The sequence below is a fragment of the Hipposideros armiger genome, unplaced genomic scaffold (genome assembly GCF_001890085.2).
Source record: "Hipposideros armiger isolate ML-2016 unplaced genomic scaffold, ASM189008v1 scaffold_80, whole genome shotgun sequence".
NCBI lineage: Eukaryota > Metazoa > Chordata > Mammalia > Chiroptera > Hipposideridae > Hipposideros > Hipposideros armiger.
Window position 1 is genome coordinate 1,333,175 of NW_017731430.1, and position 27,276 is coordinate 1,360,450.

At 39.3% G+C, this 27,276-nt stretch overlaps 1 protein-coding gene and 1 pseudogene across 2 annotated transcripts in view; one reads left to right on the forward strand and one right to left on the reverse strand.

Annotated features, from left to right (window-relative positions):
* Nucleotides 1-27,033, forward strand: part of TERF1 (telomeric repeat binding factor 1) — a 33,324-nt gene extending 6,291 nt beyond the window's left edge. For both annotated transcript variants that reach the window (XM_019643624.1, XM_019643625.1), the window contains 8 exons: nt 5,236-5,357; nt 6,830-6,916; nt 10,414-10,563; nt 11,397-11,506; nt 14,318-14,362; nt 15,872-15,960; nt 18,459-18,568; nt 25,800-27,033. In XM_019643624.1, the coding sequence (XP_019499169.1) occupies nt 5,236-5,357; nt 6,830-6,916; nt 10,414-10,563; nt 11,397-11,506; nt 14,318-14,362; nt 15,872-15,960; nt 18,459-18,568; nt 25,800-25,976 (890 nt within the window). In that variant the 3' untranslated portion in view covers nt 25,977-27,033. The remainder of the gene's footprint in view (nt 1-5,235; nt 5,358-6,829; nt 6,917-10,413; nt 10,564-11,396; nt 11,507-14,317; nt 14,363-15,871; nt 15,961-18,458; nt 18,569-25,799) is intronic.
* On the reverse strand, nt 1,749-3,528 carry LOC109383289 (proteasome subunit alpha type-2 pseudogene; annotated as a pseudogene).
* Nucleotides 27,034-27,276: the final 243 nt, after the last annotated feature.

The following is a 27,276-nucleotide window of genomic DNA, read 5'->3' on the forward strand; positions in this document are numbered from 1 at the left end:
TTTTTTTGGTCTCTATTTCATTTATTTCTGCTCTGGTCTTTATTATTTCCTTCCTTGTACTCCCTTTGGGCTTGTTTTGCAGTTCTTTCTCCAGTTCCCTTAGGTGTAAAGGTAGACTGTTGATATGAGATTGTTCTTCTTTCTTTAGAGTATCCTGCATCCTTAATCTTGAAATTCACCAGGATCCTGTTTTGGGTGTATCTTCAATATAATAGGCCAAGGTCAGTTACCAAGAATCAATATATTTCACCATAATGGACTCAAGTGAGAAAGCATTTAGAATTTCATTTTAATTTACGTATTAGATTTTCAGTATACGTACGTACCCTTTTGCATTTTTTAGTGGTTGCTTTGTAGCAGCATTGCCTGATAGAAATATAATGTGAGCCTCATATGTATACTTAAAACACATCTCAGTTTGGACTAGCCATATTTTAACTGCTCAATAATTACATATGGCTGGAGGCTACCATATTAGCTTTAGCCTCCTGCCCCACATAGCTTTAAATATGGCAAATGTCTTGAAGGGGAACTGTTTGCTTATGGCAGGCTCCTCCTTTCATGGGACTTTATCTCTTAAGACCTGTGCAACTTGGGGAGATTTTCCTGCCTTTCCACCACAGCTTCCTGCACTGTCCCAGAACTCAGCAAACGTCCTGCGGGGAAAACCTGTGTTTTCAGTTCCTCTAGTTTCCAGTCCACCCAGCCAGCCCCAAGGAACCCACCAGAAGCTTTTCTCGTTTATCTTACCCCAGTGAAATCTCCCTACCTGGAGAACACTGGATCCTCAGCCCAGTAATAAATGAGCTCAGGGAAGGAAACAGCTACAAATCATCAGCTCACCTCAGGGCTCTGGAATTGTACGTACTTCATGTCATTCTCGTTGCTCGCACAGCTACCCCGTGTCCGTAGCAACGTGGTTTTGCAGTTTGTCCAGTGTTTTCCTAGTTGTCGTGGGAGCACTGGCTGGCCTGCTGCAGTGTCCTGCATCCTACCTGAAAGTGAAGGTCTACCCTGTAAAAGTTTAGAAGTTAAGATCTAACGTGTACCCATTTTTTCTGCATCTCACCGTTATAAGAAGGAAGGCAGATGCATGAGGAGGGTTAGATAATGCCAGTTGAGAAAGACGTGTTAGGAAAGAGGAGTACTGAAATGAGGTTTTGACAGAAGGAAAGCAGATGTGAAATGAAGAAGGGTGAGGCCACCTGCCTTCACATTTTCGTTTCACGGCCCCACGGCAGGCACTCTAGCCTAGCAGCCATCCTGTCACTCCTGAATTGCACCTTTTGAGACACAGCAAGTAGTGTGTAAGGGTTCTGGTGTGCGTTTCTGCCACTTGTTAGCTGTGACCTGTAGATCAGAGGTCCTTCTTTATAAAACAAGATTGATGATATGGCATACTCTTTTAAAGAAATTGTGTGGATAAAGGCCTACTGCATGTTAAGCACTTAGCAGGACACATAGTAGGGCCTCAGTAGCTGTTAATTATGAGTGTGAGTGTCTTTTGTAGGCCTCTGCCTTATCTTCTGCTCCATCTTCCTGAAATGTTCTCCTTGCCATCCTTGTCCTCTTTACTTGCTTATCTCATTTACTCTTTGTTTTTAACAATTTATTATGATTTGTGTCATTTTAAAAACATTGGCTCATTAAACCATGTAGAAATAAGTATGCAGAAAGTCTGCAAAACATACTTTAAACATGTTTAAGTGTAGAGATTATCTGAAATAACAGATTTTCCAGTCATTTCACTAGTATGTGATGGCGACCAAGTAATCCTTCACTTCAGTTTGAGTAAGCCTCCTAGATCCAGCTTCATTGCAGGTTCCAACTTCTACGTTATCTTCTGTCATTTGCCCTCCGAAGCTTTCCTTCAGGGTTAATTTGGCTGTGTGAATGGCATCTTCAAGTTCTAGATCTTCGTTGTGTCTTTTTCTCAAGGAGAGTTTTCCCATTCGCATAGTTCTTTCCCATCGCTGTGGCTTTCCAGGCAAATTAAGCTCCAGATGGATCTGACTGAAATAAATATGGGCGTCCCTTATTCCAACCACAAATTAGTAAAGAAACTCCAAATGGACGACCACCACCTGACTGGGCATATTCTTGCATCACAGAAGCTACTCTCTGTACCAGCTGAGCTGTGGGAATGGGCTCTTGGTAAACAAGATAGTGTTGCTGAGCCAGCTTCCAGCTCTGCACCAGCACCCTGTAATCTGGGCCCAGGCACTGCATACCAAGCCTATACATTTAGTAATTGGTCCCACTTTGTGTACACTTCGCTCCTCATATGGAATGGGTTTCTGTTTCTTCCTAGTTGCTAACACCACACCATTTGAAGCTTTAATTCCCATTGTAGGGGCTCCTCCAGCTATAGCAGCCAAAGCATGTTCAATCTGGACAACTTTACCAGACGGGCTGAATGTAGTCAGCAAAAAGCTGTAACCGTGCTCTGCCGTCTTTACCCGGAGAGCCCTCTTCCGTTTACTCTTAGTGTCCCAGTCCGGATGACTTTTCTTTCACAAAAGATTCTTTTCTGGTATCCCTTCTCAGAGCTAACCCTCTTCCTCAGACACACTGGTTTTCCTAGAGAGTTCTTAGAAAACAGACGCATGGCCTCTGCTCTATACTAATTAAATCGAACGCGGGGGTACGCCTAGGCATGAGTATTTTCCAGAAGCTCCTCAGATGATTCTGAGATAAAGCTAGGGTGGAGAACCACTGGCCATAATTCTAGTAAAGGACCAGTCACGTAGGTTTGTCTACTTGTCTTCTTCCTTCATAGCTCACATGTAGGTTCCACATGTAAGGGCAGAAACGTTTTCTTCTTCATGTTTGTATCCTAAGTACCTGGCACAGAGCCAGCCTGGACTATAGAGACTTGGTATATGAATGGATATATTTTTATATCTAAAATGTTGGCAAGATCAATAAGAAATAAAGTAGAAATCGTTGAAACAGCTAATAATAAATTGCATGCTCCCTCTGATTTTTAAAAGGAAAAAAAAAAGGAAATTCTCTTTAAGTATTACTTGTTTGTTATGTAGTTTCTATGGAACTACTAGTATACCAGGAACTAGAGGGATTGAGAGGAATATACTAAATATTGGGTTGTTGGGTAAGTCATGACTCATTTTTGCATTGAAAAACATAGAAAAATACGTCATGACTTTACCGACGACCCAATAGCTCCTGCCTCAAAATTTGAAATGTAATCATTATGCGTTGTAGAGTAAGAGATTTTCTGCCTTCAAGACACTGAAAGCTAAGGGATTGTTGAGGTGAGTGTAAGTATAAAATACTACAAAGCATAACAAAGATAGGAATAGTGATATAAGAGATTTAGGGAAATGAAATTTTCTGGTCACTTAGCTAGAGTAAGGAAGGAATTCATGGCGGAGGTAGAATTTACCCTAAACCTCTTGGGATTGATGGCTTCCATTAGAATGTGAAAATGGTAGTCTAGACAAGACAAAATATTAGAGTTATGTGGACAATATAGTTTACCTGGGTAGTAGAACCCTTGATCTCCATGCTTAACCCCCAAAACTTGCTCCTCGCCCAGGCTTCGTGGCAGCACCATTTATCCAGGTGTTAAAACCTGGGAACCCTTTCTTTTTCCTCACATTCACATCCAGTCCACCTGCAGGCCCTGTTCGTTGTCCAATCAGAGTTCCAAAACAGACATTCCCTTCCCTCCTTCTTCATCCCTGATGGCATGCATCCCACCTTCCACGGCCTTAGCAGACTGACCTCCGTTCTGTCTTTTTGCACACCAAACTCGTACTCAGGACCTTTGCACTTGCGGTTCGTTCCCTGTGGAATGTTTTTCCTGTAGATCTTTAAGTGACCGCTGCTCCTGCTTCACATTGTGCTGATCTGGCTCCACTATCACTTCCTGAGAGAGGCCTTTCCTAACTACCCTATCCGAAAGAGCCCCTCCCCCGTCATTTTTATTCCTAGTACCCTTTATTTTCCTACTAGCCCTCATTACTCTGTGAAGTTCAGTTATTTGTTAATTTGTTTATTACCTGTCTCTGTCGTTAGCATGTGAGCATCCTAAGAGTGGGGACTTGTTGTTACTCACTGAGACAGTCTCAGTTTTAGGCGAGTGCCTACACATAGTGAGTGCTCAAATATAAAGGGTGCCCAAAAAATGTATGCACATTTTAAGAAAGGAAAAAACTGTATTAAAATTGTAATTCTTGATATATACTGATAAAAAAAGATGAATACAAGTCACGTTTGACTTCTGCAATTACAAGAGGTGCTCAAAGTGGTTACCATCAGCGTAATTTTAATAGTGTTTTCATTTCTTAAAATGTGTACCCTTTTTTGGCACCCTCTGTATATTGAATGGGTGAATTATAGATTATATTAAATAATAGATGTAAGACATACATGGTGAAGGTTCTGAATTTCAGATTGAGATGTTTGTATTTAATTTAAGTAGCTACCAGCCACTGTGAGTCTTTGATCAGAATAACCCTGATCAAAATTCTGTTTTAGGAAAGTTTAACAGAGTACAAATACTATCATTAAATATTCACATAAATCCTATGATATAGTATTTATTTTCACCATTTTGTAGTTGAGGAAAAGAAAGGTGAAAAACTTTTTCAACACCACACAGGAGATACACATGATGGAGTGGAGGATAAATTCCAAAGTCAGGTTTTTTAAATCACCGTACAGTCTATTGCAACAAGTTGGGTATGGTGATGAGAAAAAGGAAGGAGTAAAACAGTGAGTCCTCAGATTTTAAGCCTTGGTGATTGGAAGAATCTTGGGAGAGAAATAACTTCTTGAAAGATCCTATTTCAAATATCCACAAAATATATAACAAGGATTTCAAGTAGTATATGCTAAAATCAAACTCAGAATAAACTAATTTCATCTATAGTTTTGTTATAACGCAGTTAGACTTATGGCCCATTTAAGATTACTGTTACTGTGACACCTTACATAAAATATTGTTTATTTTAGCTCTTAAAATTAATATTTTAGTAAAGAAATCTTCAAGCCTTTTCTAAACTTACCTAGCTTTTTTGCATTGTTAAGTTGATTTTAATAAGGAAATTAACTCTAAAAATCAAATCACTTCCCTAAACTGGTCCATACAGGAGCAGTGCCTGACAGGTAATATACACTCAGTAAATATTTAAAGAAATGAATTTTTAAAAATTGACAAAGTAATGTTTGACTTAGCTTTCTAATTTATTTTTGTTCTGGTTTTAAAAGATGCACAGTTTGAAACTGATGACCGAATTACACCCTTGGAATCAGCCCTGATGGTTTGGGCTTCAGTTGAAAAGGAACATGACAAACTTCATGAAGAAATACAAAATTTAATTAAAATTCAGGTATGAGTGTTACTTTATGTTTGTAATTAAGTATTTTGCTAGAAAATAAAAATATAGCATCTGAAGAAATTAAATTAAGAGCCACTTAATGAAAGTTGAGTGCTAAACCCAGAGTAAAATTTAATATAATCATTCTCTGTAGAAATTTGACCTTTGGTTTACAGTCTTGACACGAGCTCTGAGATCTGGGACTTAATGTTTGCTACCTACGTGTATATTGCCCCCACTTCGGGAAATGTGCCTGATCATCAATTTAAAGATCACCAAGCAACTTTCAAAGACCCGTGGTTTGTGCTCTCCCAATTTTTATTTAAAGATTATAAATATGAACATATTAGAATATTTGATACAAAATAAATGGATTTTTGTGATTAAGAAAATGCAAATCTTTATGTAGAGAGAATTTTAGGAGGAGCCTATTAAAGAGTGAGAAGCCAAAAAAGTCATACGAAGATATAATAATAGCAGGGAAAATATGTTTTGCTAACAGGCAAAGCACATAGTAGGGATTTTGTTAGATAAATAAACTTTTCCTTAAAAAATTTTTTTTACAGTTGGGTAGAAAAGAAAATCCATGTGGTGTAATGTACTACCTGCCCAAGAATTACTAATAGTATAATGACGGCCAAGTAGAATTAAGACCTAAAGAAACTGGGCAGAAAAAGGACTGCTTCTTTTAAGAATTTCAACCTACAGCAAAGAGATTTATGTTACCCCCATCTGGGGGTGGTTCTAGAGAAGCAGGCCTTTGTTAATATACTAATTGGATTGTTAGAAAAGTCATGACGTATTTTTTCTATGTTTTTCATTGCAAAAATGAGTCATGACTTTTCCAACAACCCAATAACTCTAATCCTCACAACAACCCTACGAAACAGGTACGATTGTTTCTACTCTTTTACATATAAGGAAACTGAGGCACCAAGAGGTTAAATAATTCACCCAAGTTGACTTAGATGGTAATGGTGTTCCATATTTACCTCGTATAGTATCAAAAAGGTCAGTTTATAAAATGATTATTCAAAAGCATCTTTCTTCCTTGGTTTCTTTTAGAAATTTTCCAGGGATCCTAACTCGAAAATTTTATGTCTCCTGATCATCACAAATGCCATCGACCTCTCTCATTTTCCTTTTGCTCAAAATGTTTAGGTGGGTCTTAAACGTATGTAATGTAGCTCCTAATTTCATTATTAATACCTGCCTTCAATGTGGCCTAAACTAGAAAGAGAGAGAATTCTGGGTGTTTATGAGTAAATATTCAATGGGCCAAAGAAACTTTTCCCTGTCTTTTCAAACCACAATTATTTTATCTGTGAAATACTTTATATCATTTCTCAAATCATAATTATTAAATTACATAAAATATTTTAAATGAAGTAATTTAGACTTACCTGAGTTATTTCAGTATTTAAATAACAGTTAGATATTTCAGAAAGCAACCTGAGGTATGTATTTGTCATCCTATCTTTTAGGCTATAGCTATTTGTATGGAAAATGGCGATTTTAAGGAAGCAGAAGAAGTCTTTGGAAGAGTATTTGGTGACTCAGACTCTAACACGGTAATTCTTTAGATTAGAATCAGAATTTTAGAACTGTTTATATGGAATGAGGAAAATTGAAAGTATATTGGAAGAGAAACTGAACAGTTTATCTTTTAAACAGTGTAGGACAGTCCTGTCCAATAGAAATAGAATGCAAGTCACCTATGTGATTTTAAATTTTCTAGTAGCCACATTAAGTAGGTGAAAAGAAACAAGTGAACTAATTTTAATAACATTTTATTTAACCCAATATATAAAAACACATTATTTTTAACAATCAATATAAAAAAGTATCAATGAGATATTTTGCACTTCCTTTTTTGTACAAAGTCTTTGAAACCTGGTGTGTATTTTACACTTTTGTCTAAATTCAGGACTCACACATTTCAAGGGCTCAATAGCCACGTGTGGCTAGTGGCTCCTATATTTGGACAATGCAAGTATGAAAGGAGGCGTTATAACTTGCTTAATTTTTTCTAGAGGTTTCTTTTTTTTTAAGATTTTATTGAGGAATTGGGGGAAGGGAACAGTGTTGGGGAATCAGGGAAGGGGAACAGACAAGCTGCTGTCCTTTTGTTCTTCAGTCTAGTTGTGGAGGATGTCGCTTCACTGGCCCATGTTGGTATTATCATTGCGCTCTTCCTGGTTGAGGCAGTCGCTCACTGACCATTGGACGGCGGCTCATGGCAGCTCTCACCGGCTGCCGACCACTCACGGTAGCTTACGGCAGCCCGCTGCAGCCTACACCATCGCCAGCAACTCACGCAGCCCAGCTCCAGGTCGAGCTGTTGTTCACCATCTTAGCTGTAGAGGGCACAGCGTCACTGGCCCTCATGTGGGATCTGAACCGGGGCCCTACTGCTCAGAGCTGGCGCTCCCAAGCCAACTCTTAACCAACACGCCACTCGAGAGGTTTCTTATGTGATCATTAATAGTGTTTGTGTATAAGTGTAATGTTAGGGTCAATAGGACTAAGTTTTTAAATATTAAAAGCAAAATGCCATTGGAATGAATTAAGCTTATTCAGAGAAAAAATAGTTTTATAGAAATTTTTTAGCAAACATTTTATTGAACAATAGCATACCTCTAGTAGAGTACATGTATCATAAATATGTAAGTAGGTGTGTTGTCACAAAAGGAACACATTTGTGCAACGAGCCCTTAGATCCAGCGCCAGAACATCACCAGCCCCCTCCCTCAAGTCACTGTCCCGCCCACCTCCTCAGGGGTAATTGCTGTCCTTATAACATCCAAGATTAGTTTTCTTGTAATGGAGTCAGATAGCAGGTTTATGTTTGTAAGATTGATCCATGGTGTTGCTGATAACAGTAGTTTGTTCATTCTCATTGCTCCATTGTAGGAATAGACTACAATTTACCCATTCTACTGTTGATGGACATGTGAATCATTTCCAGTTTTTAGCTATTACATGCCTTTACACATCTTCTGTAGAACAAATCTATGTGTTTCTATTGGGTATACACTTAGGAAGAGAATTGATGGGTTATAGGATATGCACATGCTCAGTTTTACTAGACACTGCCAGTTTTCTCAAATAGTTACAGTCCATTAATTCCTTCAGTACTACGGGAGAGTTCCAGTTGCTTCCCAGACTTTAGCTGTGGTTTTCATGTTAGTCATGCTGGCAGATATGTGGCGTATCGCACGGGCTTTCACTTCTATTCCCCTGATGCTAATGAAGGTGAGCACCTTTTCACTTGCTGGTAGGCATAGAGTGGGGGGGTGGTCATCTTAATCCATTGAGGGACTGAGACCCATTGAGGGGAGGCGGTAGTTTTTAGAGGCTCAGCCTGTGGGATTTGCTCCTATCCCTGGGGTGTAACCCTCCAGATGGCAGCGGTAAGGCTGATACATTTAGAGGGCTGCCTGCCGCCACTTGTTGCCTTAGCATTGTGAGGCTCCTGGAAACTCTGCTCTGCCTGTACTTCACGGAAGAGGAAAACCTTGCAGCCAGTAAGCACGAGCAAATGCTTGACCTCACTGGTGGTAGTAAGCAGGGCGATGCTGAGTAACATACTGGAATAGCATTTCCTGTACCTCAGATGGGCAGTGATTAAAAGGTCTGAGAATACCAACAGGTGGCTCAAAATGTGGAGAAATGATAGGGCTGCCATGCCTTCCTCTCTGGAGTGTAGATTGGTACTTCAACTTGGGAGAGCGTTTTAGCAAAATCTGTAAGCATGCATTCCACTTCTAGATAAACAACTTACAGTAGCTGTTTGCACATTCAGTGCATGTTTTAAACGCTGTAAAACTTTTATTAAAAAAAAAAAATCCCTGGCCCTGCTGAGACAATCGGTCTGGGATAGAGCCTAAGAAGTCAACTTTTTAAAAAACTCTATAGCTTTTATTGTGCAACCAGCATTAAAAGAACTACTGTACAAGAGAAACTTGTACTGTGCCAAAAAGACATGTGGAAAAACGCAGAACAGCATTGTGGTAATAGAAAATAGCCTAAATGCTATCAAAAGGCTGGACAAATGAATAAATGGGTAGTTTTGACCAATGGAATACTATACAACAGTGAAAGTTCTACAAATATCAAATCAATTTGGGTAAATGTTAGGTTGAACAAAGTATAACAGGATTCCGAAGGATACACAGTATAACACTATTTGTATAAAATTAAAACCATGCTAAACAATACTATATATTGTTTATGGATATATACATATATAGTGCAGGTATGAAGAATACACAGATATGAGTACAATCTAAATTCACGGTAATGGTTACTGTGAAGAGAAGGGAGGTTGGGGATTAACAGTTAGATTATGGTAGTAAACAAGGACTGTATTTGTAATCTATTTCTTAAGCTTTATAATGGACATTCAGGTTCATATTGTTTTTTAAAGTCCTTTTGTATGTGTGTGAAATATTAGATATTTTCGGGCCGGCCAAGTGGCGTGATGGTTAAGAGCTGGCTTGGGACGCCACAGGGCCCTGGTTCGGATCCCACATATGAGGGCCAGTGACACTGCCCTCTACAGCTAAGATGCTGAACAACAGCTCAACCTGGAGCTGGGCTGCTGTGAGTCGCTGGGGACGGCGTAGGCTGCAGCCCCTGCTGCAGTGGGTTGCCATGGGCTACCGTGTGTAGCCAGCAGCCAGTGTGAGCGGCCAGCAGCCGCAGTGAGCGGCCATCCAGAAGCCAGTGACTGATCTGCCTCACCTGGAAAGAGCACAATGATGGTGCCAACTTGGGCCAGTGAAGCAACGTCCTCCACAGCTAGACTGAAGAACAAAAGGACAGCAACTTGTCTGTTCCCCTTTCCCCAATTCCCCAATAAAAAAAAAAAAACCTTTAAAAAAAATATATATATATTAGATATTTTCTTAAAAGCCAGAAAATACATGTTGGTGGGCCATTTAAAACATGAAAATTTTTTTAATCCCTTAATTGTATCTCTGAGTTTATAGTGATCTTTTCAATTAAATATGACAAAATTTCTAGTATTTGTGAATTTTGTGTTAATGTTTTCTGTTTTCTTTAGTCTTTACACAGGAAATTACGTATGATAATCTCTCAGAAAGACACATTTCATTCCTTTTTTCAACACTTCAGCTACGACCACATGATGGAGAAAATTAAGAGTTTTGTGAATTATGTGCTCAATGAAAAATCATCAGGCTTTCTAATGAAGGTATGCATATTTCAGAGACTGGTACACTTAGGAGAAATTATTATAAAGGAGAATACTTTAGAAACCCTTTAAAAACAAATCAGAATTTTATTTAGTGATTTTTGTAGAAGAATGTGACAAAATGTTACAATTAGTAAATCTAAAGGGTTAATCAGTGACCTTTGTAGTATTTTTATAACTTTTCAAAATAAGGGTTGGGAAAAATTTCTCGAACTAAAAAGTTGAAGTGGAAAATCTAAAATGAATTAAGAAGTAAGTGAAAAATATTTACTTTAAATTTAAATTTTAAAGAAAGTTTTAGAATATTTTTGGGAAAAGGATAGACTAAAATTTTTTTATAACGTTTTATTCTGTCTTAGCCTCTAAAAATTTTACCATAATATGTTATAGTAGAACATTAATTTGAGGTAGTTTTGTTTTATAATATCTGGAATTTTTATTGATTTCCTTTTAACCTTTTATCTTAAAATAATTGCCTAGAGAATACTATGTATATCAAATACATTTACAAGGAAAGACCTCCATAATGCTTACAAACCAAGCAGGTAGCGGAAGTAGCTGCTGGTGATGTCATAGTTACTGGGGAAAGTAAACAGCACAGCGCCCTTTATTGGTCTGTGAACAGACACTTTGGTTATGACTGTCAAAGAATTATTGGGTTGTCGGGAAAGTCATGACGCATTTTTGCATTGAAAAACATAGAAAAATACGTCATGACTTTCCCGACGACCCAATAGAAGCCTTAATTTAATGCTCTTTGTTTAAAATGACTTAATGCCATGAAGATAAAATGACTTAATGCCATTTTGTCTCCCACAACCCCCCTTTTTAAGGCAGCAGCAAAAGTAGTGGAAAGTAAAAGAGCAAGAACAATTTCTCAAGATAAAGCTGATGGTAGTGATACAGACTTGGAAACTGAAGCCAATTTGGATATAGGAAAAAGGTTTGTAAATTCACTGATGCGTTTTTTTGTCTTATGAATGCAATATCTTCATGTCCAAGTGATGCTAGTGAGCCATTACTACTAAGAATCATGACTGAGCAGTGGGTATATTGTCTTGCTGATGATTAACATTTGGCTATTTGGAGTATGCAGAGCTACTTCATGGCTTACGCAAAATTCTTGTTACATGTGCTAAACAAAAACACAGTGAGAACACGCACAGTTTAAGTGGGGTGAGTAATAGCATTCGCATTCTCAGGGGACCTGCTCTGGGACAGCGGTAAGGTTGGAAGCCTGAATCATCTGTGCCGCTTAGCTCTCAGACCCCACGTGACTCGTACTGTACCGAGGCTTATTCCAGCACCTTAAGACGTTGTTCGTGCATCTTTTCTAAGGGTGAGCTAACCCGCTTCGTCGGGCGCTCCACTGAAGAAATAGTTATTTGCCCCAGTGCCAGAAGGTAACCACTGTGTCAGTCGCACATATCAAGAGACAAGAGTTCAGTCTCCAAAACTATTTCTTCTTTAGGGGTTTGCAGGGGTGGTTTTTACAGAATTGATTTTTACCTTTAGCTTTGGCTTTAGAGGCTAACCCTATCAAAGATCAACTCTACCACCATGAAGATCTTGTCTCTTGAACCGATGGTCCATTCACTCTATTCTTCCATCCTTAACCCAGGGCCAAATAGTCAAATCCTGTGGGTTCTGGGAGGACGTATTTGGCAGTAGATATAATATTACTGTTTTTTCTTGGAGCCATGACTTGAGCCCTGAAGATTCCTCATCTTAACTACTTATTTAGAGGTGGGGATCGGGGTCCAAGTTAGGTGGACGTGGCTTGGGCACACCTCAGGACCGAGCCCAGCCACCTTGGAGTCAGCCTCCTGTCCCCCCCTGCCCATGACAGCATCATCGGCTACGCACTGCTTTGTCTCCCCAAAGGCTCTGTTAAAGTCCTGTTTCTCTTTGACTCAGGTTTTTCTAAGACCCATTTTGAGAAGTACAGATTTTATTTTTACTGGCTCAATTATTTCGTTTTGTTTAGGAAATCAAAATTTAGTAATACTAAGACCCAGTGCATTCTTATGGCCCAGCCTTCCTGCCCAGTGTAATGCTGCTTTAAAATAAAATTAAAATAAAACTCGTGATAATTGCAGATAACGAATACATTTCCTATGTACCCTACTTATATAGTGCCACCCACTTATTTCAGTCCCCTCCCACACAGAGGCAATGTGTGTAAAACAGAATTCTGGATGTTCTCATTTGTCTCTTGTTCACCTCACATACCCAGTTATCTCCCCTGTGAATCCCATCTCAGAAATGCCTCTCAAATCCACTCTTGTCATTTATATCCTAGATTATTACTTAGCTCTGTACCACACAGATTCATCCTTGACATGACTTCCAGAGTTAGCTTCCCATGAAAACAAATCTGTTTAAATCACTTCCCAGCTTAATAACCTCTATTGGATTTCTGTTTCTTAGTAGAAGAGTTACAATTTGTTGGCATGGCTTATAAAGCCTTACATACACTCTGTTTTTTGCCATAAACGACCTTGTCTGTGAGCATTAACCCTCTCCCTGCCCACATACATGGTACCTTCTAGCAACACAGAACTTCTCCTGATCTTGAAATGTTACAAGCTCTTTCATGCCTCTGTCCTTGCTTTAATTTTGAGTTCCCTTCTTTCTCTTCTCTCCAAGACAAGCTCTTACTTGCCATTCAAGGTCTAGCTCAGAGACCGCCTATAAGAAGCCTTAGAAGCCTTGCTGAGCTCTGATCAGAGTTGTCACTTCTGTGTTCCCGCAGCACCGAGCCACACATCTTGGATAATAATATACCTCTGCCTGTCTGCATCTCTCACTAGATTAAGAATTCTTTGGAGATTCTTAATTAGCTTTGTGTCCTGGGTGCCTAGTTCATTACCAGGCATACATTAGAACTTGTAGTACACTAGACACAGGGAGCAAAACCAAAACTAAGATCAAGATCAAAATCGGGCAACTCTCCAAACCTTCTGGAAGCAAATAGAATCGGGACAAAGAAAGCATCACATTCACCAGTTGTCAGGACAAGACTCAGGATGCACGTGAAGTAAGGCGGGGTCCTAAGTGTGGTTGCGAGGTCAGGCAGATGCCAGGAAAGGGGAAGCCCTTGTTATCAGCACTAGGGAATAAGTATTGTGTTCTGATACAGCTTATACACTGTTTGAGGCCGTAAGAATTATCGATGTGCAACAGGAACAGCAGAGATTACATAATTTGTTAAAGTTTATAGATGGACTTAAATGCTGAAGAAGTTGATACGGGACAGCTCCAAGGAAGTGTTAGCATCGAACAGGGCCTTGAAAGATAGTTGAGATTTTTGCGGCTGGGTGGGAGAGGAAGTGTCATTTCAGGAGAGAATAGTTCCAGTGAAGGCAGGCATGGAGTATAAATAGTCATGCTGTGCTGTGGAAGCCAGCTTTAATTACAGCAAAGGGAGGAATTGGTTTCAAAGTTCAGTTGGAGACTGCCGGGGAGAACAGGAAATTAAGGTAGATGGGAGAGTTTTTGAAAGAGTGACATTATGGATGCTCGAGTACAGTATAAATTGCTTGTGTTTAGGGAAGTTTTAATATCTCTAGTAAGCACATCTGGGCAAAAGTTAGCCATGTTGTAATGGACTATATATGTCCCCATGTCATCAGGGTTTCTTTCCAAAAGATATTTCTTACAAATTGAAATATTTAATAAATTGTGTGGGAAGTGCTATTGTGAAAAGTTTGTTTTATTTTTTATTACATTACAATTTTTTTCTTCTTTAAAGTGTTAATGATACACTGTCTACGGAGGGGACAGTATCCTTACTGAGGTAAAGTAAATTGGCATTTTTCTTCTGTCTTTAAAACCTTAGCAATTCTGCAGACCTAGATATGTTATAATAGCTGCCACATAAACGGTATTTAAAGACTACTGTAGGGTCCTACTAACCTCAACAGATATTCAAGACCCTGACATGTCCTGGAATTCCAAATTATAGAGTCCTGCCTCTGGGGTCCTGGGTTGTTTCACATAGTTTCTACAAGGCCATTATTGGAATACACACATAGGGAGTACCTGAACTTAAAGCAGATGTTTAGTAAACTCTGATTCTGCCACAGAAACAAGGAGGATATGCTGGGGCAGGAAGGGGTTACATTTCTAATGAATGTCCCAAATTCCGATTTTATGAAAAACTGTAATCTAGAAATGCTGTGACAGACAATACAACATGTTCAGAGAGCAGGAAGTCTGCATGAATGATTTCAGAGCTAGATCAGTCAGGATGCTGAATGGAACCGTGGGTCATTGGAAATGAGACATTGAGGGGCCAGGATGTTATACGGGTTATCCATGGAACAGTGAAGTAGTTCATGGCAATAGCAGCATTTGAGGGTGGATAAAGATCTGGGGAGATGGGAAATACGTGAGAGGTAGCGAAGGACTATGCAGAATGCTGGGTGGTGATACCCCTCAGCGCGTGAGTCCTTCAGGGCCAGCGTCTCTAGGGAAGCAGCGTCCTGAAAGTGACGTTCGTTAGGAAATGGAAAGTACAGAGAGCCACCTCGGACCCTGTAGTTCGTGGAAGGTGGAAGATTAAGTCAGTGTCTACTTGAGAAGGCCACAAAGGAGAGAAATATCCCCATGGGAGAGCTAGACAAGGAGGCGGGGGCCTGAAGAGGCTGAGGAAGGCATCCCAGAGAGCACAATGGAAAGTTTCAGAAGGGAGGGAAAGGGTTAGCAGGTTGCATAGAGCACTGGCAGGGGTGAAAGGACAGATTTCAGGAAGTGATCACATAGATGCCTAAGCCTAAATGAACTACTTTTTTCATCAGAGTTTGCTCCTTTATAAAACTGGAATAACACCGAATTTGTAGGACTGTCCAAAAATTCTGCCATATGCTGTATTTCCAAACAGCCTTAACTTTCAAAAAAGCTATAAAGATAATCAAGTGATATCTGCCATTCATGCATAAAGGAATTTTTGAATTTCTCTTTGGGGAAATAAACTTAGAAGCCATAGGAGAGAATGCAAGTTTATACTTTATAGTCTGAAGATTGTTTTTCCTTGATCTATCTAATTGAAAGACCAAAAGAATCTGGATTTCTGAGTAGATATTATAAGATGAAGAAAATACCGAGTGATGGGAGAGATGGAAGTCTGATAACAAAAGTCTTAGGAGGCCAAAGGTGAAGATGGGGCACTCGGCAAGGAAAGCACAGAGGAGACAGGCCACAGCAGACGCGGGTCCTAGAACAGAGACAAGACTAGTCATCTGCCTTTCCCCACGGCTTTTCTAGTCTTTGTGGAACCAGTCATTGGCTTTCATGTTTCATTTAGGTCTCACAAGAATCTCTTCTTATCGAACTCGCAACGGGAAAGCCACCAAGATTTGAATGAGAGAGAACCAAGAGCAGAAACGCATCCAAGTGAGTGCTCATATTGCATTTTAGAAGTGGAAGGCTGATGTGGTCTCGAAAGCAAGCCGACCCTGACCTCAGCACCACAGCACACACACACACACACTTCGGAGAGCTGGAGCACAAAGAGATGAAATGTCATGACTTCGCAGAGTAGTTAGAGGTGGTGGTTAATTTAGAAAGTTAGCTATTCGAACTGCCTCGCTTAGAGCACTTGTGCTCCAGTGGTACACTGCTTTTCTACCTTAACTTGACCAACAACTTGACATGGTTATTTATCTGAAACATAAATACAGTTGATTCCTGTTAATTCACGATAGTTCTGTTCTATACAGTCCCCGTGAACATGGCTTAGTGAAAACTGCACCATTACAGGGGCATAAATACAGGGCTAGGTTCCTGTGAGCCTCTGGTCACCTTTTTGTCAGCTGATCAGTACATAACCTTGTTTTCTGAGTTTTGTTTAAAGACACCTTATTTAATATAGTGTATTGTTGATTAATTAACATTGAACTCATGGTCAGCAGCACTGTAACTCATGTGTGCATGAAGTATGTCTAACACCTTTTCTCTAGGGAGCATCGTGGCCTCTGGCACTTAGGACACTAGACAGCACTTGCACTCCAACCAGGGCCATTTTCAACAATACTCCCAGCAAAAAGCATGAAAATGTAGCACTACATAGGCTGTGGAAAGGACAGTTATTTATGGCGTGAGTGCCAACACAAGAAGGCAGAGCTTCACCTTGTTCAGCTCTGCTGGGGGTGCACGTGAGAGGTGACTCACATTTCCTGTCCATGTCGGCTGTGATCACAAAAGCTCTGAGGATTGGCTTTGGAGTGGCAGACTTGAGTAGGTGAGGTGAATTTGCAAATACAGAATCCATGAGTAATGAGGGTTGACTATAGAATCTAGCTGCCGTCCTCATTGCATTCAGAGTTTGTTATCCTTATTAAAGGCATTGCTGGATTGATTTTAAAAAACAAGCAACAATAACCAAAAAAAAACAAAAATCTTAAAAACAGTCCATAATTATTTTCAATTATAATTTGGCCGTAAGTTCCTCCTTAGCATATATGCATTCAGCAGATGTTTATGGAACTGACCCTGTGTTCTAGGTATTGTACTAATGCAGGGATTTTTAAGCCTAATTGATCCAAACCTAAATACTTACTGATCAATATAAAAATCATGCATGTACCAACTTGATGCCAGGCACATAGTAGGCCTGCAGTAAATATTAATTGAATAAATGTATTCATAGTTGATGGCTGGTGGCATGGCCACTGTTAGCTAATATTTGTAAATTACAGCTCTAAAACATTCACATCCATAGTTATTATCATCATCCTCATTTTTAAGATGGTAAAGTTACACTCAAAGAAATATTTTGCTTCTTGTTGGTGAAGTTCCAAAATTGTTTTTCTACATCTATTGCTGCAAAATGGTTAGGAATTATAATTCTAAATTGAAATAATTTGGTTCCCTTGGCCTACTTAGGTGCCTGTCTAACTAACTACAGAAACTGCTTGGTGTCAGGAAGTAAGGAAGCCTCATACGTCCAGCAAGAAGTGCAGGGTTGCTGGGCCTGTGGCACCCTACCTCTCCTCACATGCAGTGTTCGAATGCTCTTGTTAATGTCTACGAAGAGCCCTGTTGAAATGCAATTTGCAATTGCATTGTAACAACAGATAATTTTGGAGAGAGCTGACACAATTATGCTGTCTTCCTATGCACGAATAAAAAGTATATTTATTTAGATTGTCTTATGTTTTTTCTTATAATGTAGTGTACATATACACACGTATAGTAAAGATTTATAGTTCACTACGTACAGATCTTGACCACTTTTGCTAGAGTTATCCCTAAGAATGTTATATTTTTTGTTACTGTTATAAATATTATCTTTCAGTTATTTTAATATTTTAATTGTTTGCTGCTATGTAGAGATATGCTACTAAGTTTTGTTTATTGATCTTATAACTAGCCACCTTGCTGAACTCTTTAACTCTATTTGTATATTCTTTTAGGTTTTCTATATAAAAATACTTTCAATAACTATATATATACTGTTTCTTCTCAGTTACATATACATTTATTTCTTGTTTTACTGAATTGTGCATAAGAAAGAGGGAATGAGGAAAGGGTTATACTTATACACTGTGTCAAATACTTCTTAAAAATTATCTTAAGAAAATTTCAACAATCCTTCTAGGCAAATATTATTTCTCTTTTGAACAGATGAGGAGGCAGGCTCTGGGTGGTAAGATGACTTGTTTAAAGACATACAAAAGAATCAAGATTCGAAACACACTCCTTCTCATTTTCCAGTACTGATCTTTGCACAGCACCATGCTGCTTTGAGATTCAAAGGGGAGGAAAATTAAGCACATAGAATCTTTTTCTTTAAAGTAGCTAAAAAATAAATAGGAATTTCATGGTAACCTTTAAAAATACAATTCCTCTTTTAATGTGAAACAGTTTTTGATGACTACTTCTACTTTTAGATAAAAGAAATACAGAAGAAAATAGTAGACAAGCCACTGAAAGCAAGAGAAAGCATGTTTTAAACCATCAGCGAGAAACTTCTAAAAATCATCGATCTAGAAAAAAACAGGTATGCTTATGATTTTTTAATAATACTGAACATTAAAATCATAATTTGAATAACTGATTATTTCACATCATTTCTTTTCAACCCTAAAAAAATCTTGTGTGTAAAATGTTTCTTTTTGGCCATCTTTGATTTTGTCATCTTAGATTAATGGACCAATCTGCCTATTCAAAGTTTCAAGAATATACTTTATGTGCATTTTTAAAATAGTCGTAAGTTAGGTTTTGATAATGACATTTAATTAAAATTATTGTAGGGGCCGGCTGAGTGGCTCAGTTGGTTAAGAGCTCGCGCAAGAGTGCAAGCTCTGAGCAGCAGCGGTTCGATGCCCGGCCCGAGCTGAGTTGCCACTGAGCTGCCAACAGGTGGCAGGATGGCTCAAAGAAATAAATAAATAAATAATAAAAATAATAAAATAATAAAATTGTATTACTATTATAAAGTCAGTTCATCAAATGTAAGGTGGGACTTAAATCTACATTATAAGCTTTTATATTAATATTTTCTTAATAGAGGACCAATTTAAATAGGTTCTTCTGTGCTTTAAAAAAAAGAATGAGAAACCATTTGGTATGGAATTTTTCTATTCAAAAAGTTAAGATAGGTCAGTTTTGAGACTAACTTCATTTGTTTCCCTTCTAAGTGATTATAATCCTATGCCATCTGTCCATTCTCTGAAACCATTGTTTACTGTATTTTATCTGGTTTTCTAGTTGTTTACAGTAGATGGATAAATCTGGCCCTTGTTCTATCATGGCTGGAAGTGGAAGGTGATTCTATACTTTTTTTCTTACTCTATTTAAGATGAGCATTTTTTTTTTTTTAAGATTTTATTGGGGAATTGGGGGAGGGCACAGCATTGGGGAACCGGGGAAGGGGAACAGACAAGTTGCTGTCGTTTTGTTCTTCAGTCTAGCTGTGGAGGACGTCGCTTCACTGGCCGATGTTGGTATTATCATTGCACTCTTCCCAGTTGAGGCAGATCAGTCGCCGGCCATTGGACGGCCACTCACGGTGGCTCTTGGCAGCTCACGAAAGCGCATGCCCGCTGCCAGCCAGCCCCACTGCAGCCTATGCCATCGCCTCACGGTAGCCCAGCTCCAGGTCAAGCTGTTAGTCACCATCTTAGCTGTAGAGGGTGCAGCGTCACTGGCCCCCATGTGGGATCCGAACTGGCGGCCCTGCTGCTCAGAGCTGGTGTCCCAAGCCAACTCTTAACCAACGCGCCACTCGGCCGACCCATGCATTTTTTTCTTGATAACTTTTTTGCAGATGGTTCATGTTGAGATTTTAGAGCTAGGGCTGAGGTCCAGGCTACTAGGAAGATTTCCTGTGACTCAAGCTTGTTTGGCCTTGCCTTCTCTCCCCATGAGCATCACAAGCAGCTCCTTTTGATTTGCTTCCTGCACATCTTGCTAATCTGTGTGATTCCTCATGTAGTCCCACCACCTCTGTTTCTGGAGCTGCTGCAGATTGCGGGAGGCTCTTGCTGGTGCAGCGAGGGGTTGCGGGTGTGCACAGCGCAGGAGGGGCCCCTCATTTGGAAAAGTGAACCCCCCAGGCTGTCAGATCTGGAAGCAGAGTGCCTGTGCCCTGCTTCACGTACCTTGTCTCAGTTCCCACTGAGCATGAATCCCTCCCACCTAGATTATGGTTCAGGTCATAAGGGTCTTCTGAGGTTATCAGGGGTTGGGATTCTTTCTTGTTGCTGTTGGGTGAATTCCCCGAGGAGAATAGGGAAGTACTATTCTTATACCACTAAAAGTCTCATGGTTTTTTGTCTTTGATTTCCTTTGTCTTTTGATTTTCCGTACTGTGAATGTGATGTGCCAAGGTGCTTATCCTACTTTGTGTTTCTGAGCTTCCTGGATCTGTTTTGGTGTCTGCTATTAATTTTGGAAAACTCTCAGCCATTGTTACTTTAAATCTTTATTCTATGCCTTATCTCTTTTTCTGGTGTCCCATTACGTATATGTTACACCTTCTGTAATTGTCCCATAGTTCTTGGCTTTTTTTGTTGGTTTTGTTTCTGTTCTTTTTCAGTTTGGGAAGTTTCTGTCAATATTCCTTCGAGCTCACCGATTCTTTCTTCATCTGTGTCTAGTTGATGATGAGCCCGTCAAAGACTTCTTCATTTCTGTTACTGTTTTGTAGATTTCTAGCTCTTCCTTTTGAGTCTTTCTGAGGGTGTACATCTCTGCTTTCATTTACCCATCTGTGTTTACCTGTTGTCCACTTTTTCCACTAGAGCCCTTGGCGTATTGATCATAGTTATTTTAAATGCCCACTCTGAGAATTCCAAAATCTCTGCCATAGCTGAACCTGATGCACTGTGCCTCCTGATTGTGTTTTTCACCTTTTAGTGTACCTTGTAATTTTTGCTGATGGCTGGACATGATGTATCAGATAAAAGGAACTGAGGTTAAATGGCCTTTAGTGGGAGGTTTTATGTCTGTCTGGTGAGGAGTTATGCTTTCTTTACTGTTTGCTGTTGCTGTAGGTGTCCGGGGCTAACATTTCCTTGTCTTTATCTCCCTTGTTGTCTTTGGATTTCCCCAGAGACCCTTCTTAGTGAGGGTCCCAGGTAGCTCTTTCAGCTGAGGCGGTGCTTATACAGGAGCCTGAGTAACGTGGTGGCAGGATGGGGGAGGGGAAGGGAAGCGTCTGTGGTTCTGCGACTGTCTCATTCTTTGAATGAGCCTGTGTCCTGGGCTGAGACCTTCAGAGGCACTGCTCAGCTTTTGTCCCCTTTTGGGTGAAACAGGAAGGCTAGAGGGGGCGGAAGCTGGGTGTTTCTACGGGTCAGTTAGGCTCTGGCAAAATCACTTTCTCTTGAGAGCAGGCTTCTGTCAGTGAGAACGGAATGCCCCGGATGTGTGTCAGAATGGCTGCTTTTCCCCTCCCCGTTAGAAGAAGGGGGAGATTTTTCCCCCATCTGCACCCTGAGAACCTGGTGGGGCTTTGGGAGGTAGAACTCACAGAAGCTGGTTGGCCCCGCTGAGTTTGGGCCCCTCGAGTTTTGTAACTGAAGCTTGTCCACAGCGAGCCTGCATCGGTCCGTCCATCACAGCTCAGTGCCTCTACCTGTACTGGCTCCAGCTGAGAGCCGCTCCTGACAAGCTGTGACTCCCTGTGTCCACCCATCTGTCGTCATAGTTTCCAGGGCAGCACTCTGCCCTGTGACGTTAATTCTCTGATGGATCTAGGAAGAGTTGTTGACTTTGTTCAGATTTTGTCTTGTTCTGAGGACTGGAGTGATATTTCCAAGCTCTTTATGTACTGGTCCAAAACCCAAAGTCTCTGCCTCGTACTTTTAATTGATTTTCCCCTGTAGTCCTTCTGGCAACAATTCCAAACGGGATTGTAGGTGTCATTTATGGATGTATTCGAGAAAACAATTTCTCTCTCTTTGTATTCAAAACAAACCGTGGGATATCAACGACATAGTTTAAAGACTAGAATATGGGTGCATTGTCTATCACTGTTTACTGCACCAAAAAAGGATTCTGTGGGTATCACTGGTGACTGGTTTTAGTTTTAGCTTTCAACTTTTGGCTTTTGGTGGGACAACTTGTTTCAGATGCGTGACAGATTGTGTCTTATTTTGTGTTGAGATTTGGGTTCTTTAAAGCTTCTTTTGTAGTCGTCTGCCTGGCTGGACGGTTCCTCCTTGCTGCATTTGTCTGTTAAACAGACAGGTATTTCTGCTTGCCTCGTCACAATTTAAAAAGAGACTTCCTTTTGTAAATTTATTCTAGTCAAGAAAAGTAAATTTCTTTCAACAATAAAGACTTTTTTCCATAGATGTCGTGTACTGGGGGCTACTATAGGACTATTTTTTTTAGGGTAAGTGGTATCATTTTTAAGGCATTATAAAGTATTGGTTTTTTTTCCTCTAACAGGCATTTGAAATGATCAAATATAAGTTATATAAACTTTTCAACTTCAGGAAAGAAAAGGATTCTTGTGTTTTAATTTATTGTGTGCTCTTTGTATTTTGGGGGGATTATGGGCATGGCTAGGGTTTTTAGGATTTTGTATTGATTCTGTTTTCAATTTTTCAAGAAAAGCAAAAGACAAGAAAATATCACAAAGGACACGGTTTTTGTGTATGTCCTGAAATATATCATCTTAAGCTCTTTGTTAACTACGTGTCATTGCAAATGGAATATAGTAAAATAAGTTAAATGTATAAAATGAAGAAATGAAGAGTTTTAAGAAAAAGAACAGACTTAATGAAATTTTATACCCTTGTGTTTTCTTTCTGATCTGATGCTGATAAGCTCATTGTGTCACTCAGCTCCATCTATAAAAAGTGGGAGTTGACCTCTTTAAACTCTAAACTTTTAAAGAATATAGTTATTAGTTGCTATGAACACTTGTTCCATAGGATGTTTTTCAAGACTATTTACCTTTAAATCATAGATAAAATTAAGCAAAGACTGTAAAAACATTCAGATCTAACTAAATAAGGCGTAATCAATCACAAAGTAACAATATATCCTTAGGGTTTCTCTTGTTTAATAGAAGAAAAAAATTGAATACTTAAACACTGTAGTTTTCAGTTAACCTTTACTGACAAAATTGTAACTTTCTCCTAGGTCAAAGGTTGACAGACCTTTTCTGTAAAGGGCCAGGCAGTGAATATTTTAGGCTTTGTGAGCCACATACAGTTTCTGTCACAATTTTTTCTTTTTCAGAAACAACTTTTTCAAATGTAAAAACTGTTTGTCAGCTCCTGGGCTGTACAAGCTATTTTGGCAATAGCTTGCCAACCCCTGCTGTGTGTGATCCCTGGAAAATACTGCTTAAACCTTTGCACCCAGGAACCAAATAAATAGGATTCATATTCATACAGAGAATAGTTATTTCTTGAGAGAAATGGGCTTTCGTATTGCATCAGATGTCATCTGTGCTGTCTGTTAAAAGCAGTATAGCTCAGATTAAAACAAGAAAACAGTGCTGTTTTATGAAATTTACATAAGCCGAAGACTACATTTTAAAGCTGAATATAAATGTGTGGCAACTTCTTACACAATAGATATTCTCTGGGGGTCATAAAATTGATAAGCTTTTTCAGGGGAGTCTAAGTGGCCCCCAAAATTTCATGTAAAATTTTATAGACCATCACTTACTCTGAAGTGGATCAAAACAAGTGAACACTCAAGGTTCATCTATGCTCTAGTGTGTACCCATAGCTTTCATCACTTTCTCAGAGATTTATATGGCCCCAAAGATTGATAACCCCCTGCTGAAGTACTTTTCATCAGTAAGTCCACCTCCTTTGCTTTAAACTCCTCACCACACACGTGCCGAAGTGACATCTCGTGGTTTTGTGTTAGTGACAGCCAGTGTGGAGCGGCTGTGTCGGGGCGGTGACTGGGAGGGAAGTGGGCTGGGTGGGTCAGTACAGGAGGTCACAGGAGGACATCCGTGTCGTCAAGAGATGGAGTAGATGTGCACCTGGTAGGCAGCACAGCTGCTGGTAGGCGGCAGCTCACACAGCCTCGCCTACAGGGGGTTGATCATGGTCACTGCCAGTTTGACGCATTTACATAAGACAGCTGTCACCTCATGTTTGTTGCCTTCAAGCCACCTTGGATTCTTTTTTCATAGTGCATCAGACAACTGAGGTAGGGTTTTTCTTTAATTGTAGTAAAACACACATAACAAAAGTTACCATCTTAACTGTTTGAAAGTGTATAGTTCAGTGGCATTAAACACATTCACATTGTGGTGCAAGCAATCAGCAGAACTTTTTCATTTTGCAAAGCAAACTATACCCATTAAACAACTCCCAATTTCCTCTTCCCCGCATTCCCCATCATTCTGCTTTCTGTTTCTATGAGTTTGGCTACCCTAGGGAGCTCATGTAAGTGAAATCATACAGCATTTGTCTTCTTGTGACTGATGGATGGATTTTTAATGAAACAAAGTTGGCTGGGGAATGTCATCCTTGTTTAAACTGTCAGTCACGCAGATGGCCACACTGCTACTTCAGCATGGCGCCAGAAGGCGTGATTAGCTGGTCACCTGTAGCAAATATGCAGTTTCTGTGTATGACACTGATTTGATGTTTACAAAATTTTTAGTCATTTTCTCCAAAAATAAAATAGTATAGTTTTAACTAATTTGTGTTACTTATGTTTTCAAACACCTATTTTTATACAGATTTGAGTTTTACTTGTATGTGTGCTTTGTCCAACATAGGCAGGATTTTCACTGAGTTCATTCATGAAATTAAATATTCATAAATTGTTTAGAGATAGGATTAATAAATACCAATCTATTAACAATTGTAGAAAAGCATCTTAGGAGACTGTGTGGGCTTAAAGTTAGACAAATTGAGGAATTGGGTTAGTGTTTAGCTCGGTCACTTTTTAGCACTCTGACCTCAAGCAGCTGAGCCGTAGTACACAATGTACTATGTAAAATGAACAGTAATAGTAAGGGCCCTTAAAATGTTATTATAATAAATATGGGATCTTACACAAGCCTAAGAAATATACACAGAAATTCTCCCATCTTTAAGAAACTAATATCTTAATGAAAAAAGTTACATATATAGTACATATGTTCTTTAAAAAATTGTTTCTGTGGGGCCAGCCGAGTGGCACGTTGGTTAAGAGCTGCCTTGGGACGCCAGCTCTGAGCAGCAGGGCCCCGGTTCGGATCCCACATGAGGACCAGTGATACTGCCCTCTACAGCTAAGATGGTGAACAACAGCTCCACCTGGAGCTGGGCTGCTGTGAGTCGCTGGTGATGGCGTAGGCTGCAGCCCCTGCTGCAGTGGGCTGCCATAAGCTACCGTGTGTGGCTGGCAGCCGGTGTGAGCTGCCAAGAGCTGCTGTGAGCAGCCGTCCAATGGCCGGCGACCCATCTGCCTCAGCTGGGAAGAGCTCAATGATAATACCAACATGGGCCAGTGAAGCAACGTCCTCCACAACTAGACTGAAGAACAAAAGGACAGCAACTTGGTCTGTTCCGATTCCCCAATAAAATCTTTTTAAAAAAAATAAAAAAATAAAAATTGTTCCTGTGAAGAACCGTTCTACTTTTTATATACTTTTGATGGATGTTGACTAGACTTATTCTGGTGATTATTTCACAATATATACAAATACCGAATCATTGTGTTGTACACCTGAAATTAATATGTTATATAGCAATTATACCTCATTAAAAAATATAAAGACTTGTCTCTGTGAATAACTTCTGTTTTTTTATCAAAAGGCATGGCTTTGGGAAGAAGATAGGAATCTGAGATCTGGCGTGAGGAAATACGGAGAGGGAAACTGGTCTAAAATACTATCACATTATAAATTCAACAATCGAACAAGTGTCATGTTAAAAGACAGATGGAGGACTATGAAGAAACTGAAACTGATTTGCTCAGACAGTGAAGACTGATGTGTTTGTAAAAAGCCTGGTAAAAGGACAGTTACATATTTTGATCATTGTGTTTTGTTTGAAACTTGGTGGTCTTTGGTGTATCTTAAAATTGTTATTGAAAGCATTATAGTACTTTTCTGTGGCACAGTCATTTAATGAACAGAGGACTTGTGCTATAAGAGTAAGATGATATGCCATCATTATATTCTTTAAGAACCTTGTTTACTTTCATGAAATGTAGATTTCTTGAACCCTGATGCTTTCAGTACCTCTACCTCCAACTCCTGTACCAATAAAAACGTGAAAACCTGGTAAGAGTAAAACTATATTTCTCTTAACCTATTCTTAGGTTCATAGGCTGACTTCAACTCCACAGCACACACATAAAAGTAATGTTTCTAAATCAATGAATGGTAATAGGCCTTTAACATAAGAAGTAATGATTTATGGCCTTGATGTATGAAATTATTAAAACATTTGTTTATAAAATGATAAATGTACAAAGTAATCTTTGAGTTTTAACATACTTAAATTTTCCTTTCAGTAGTTTCATGTAAAGGAGAATAATAGAAATACCTCTAGGACAAAATTTGTGCTATCACCAAGAATCACTTTATGTCACATTTAGGTCCATTTGACCTTTGTTCCAGTGTTAAAACCTTGTCAAAGATGGTTTTAAATAAAGCTTTATAACCTGGTGCCATAAATATCATCTTCTTTGACATTTTTAACATATCAACAGTGTACTTAAATGGTCTGTAAATGCTTACATTGTTAACATTATAAATCATTTTCTCATCTGTGATAAATCTAAATAAGCAAGTTCATACACACCTTTGAGTTTTCACCAGCATTTTATTCTTTAGAGAATTTAGTCAAAAACTAAAACAGATATTTAGCATGTTGAGTTACATGTGCTTTATTCAACAATTGAGTGAAAACACTGATGTATTTGCATAAAAAGTTAAATGATAGTATTTGTCATTTGTATTTCATTTCTTACTGCATTATACTTCCCATTGTGCCTGAATTTATTGTCCTCTACATATAGTAAACAGAAATGTGGGTAATTACTGAATGCCTCCTGACTCAGTCTGTGCTGTTACACCCCCACTTGCTGTCACTGTTTATTGCAGACTTATTATTTATTTTTTTATTTTTTAGCTGAGCATTTTGATGGCTAGTGCAAAAGCAGGCGGCGTGAGCCAGAATGGACCTGTACGTCAACCTTATTTCAAACCTGCCATAAACCATCAAACCTCAGTTGCCATTAACTGTAAGATGCTCAATTATTGTATGTGCCACTGAAAAAGATCAC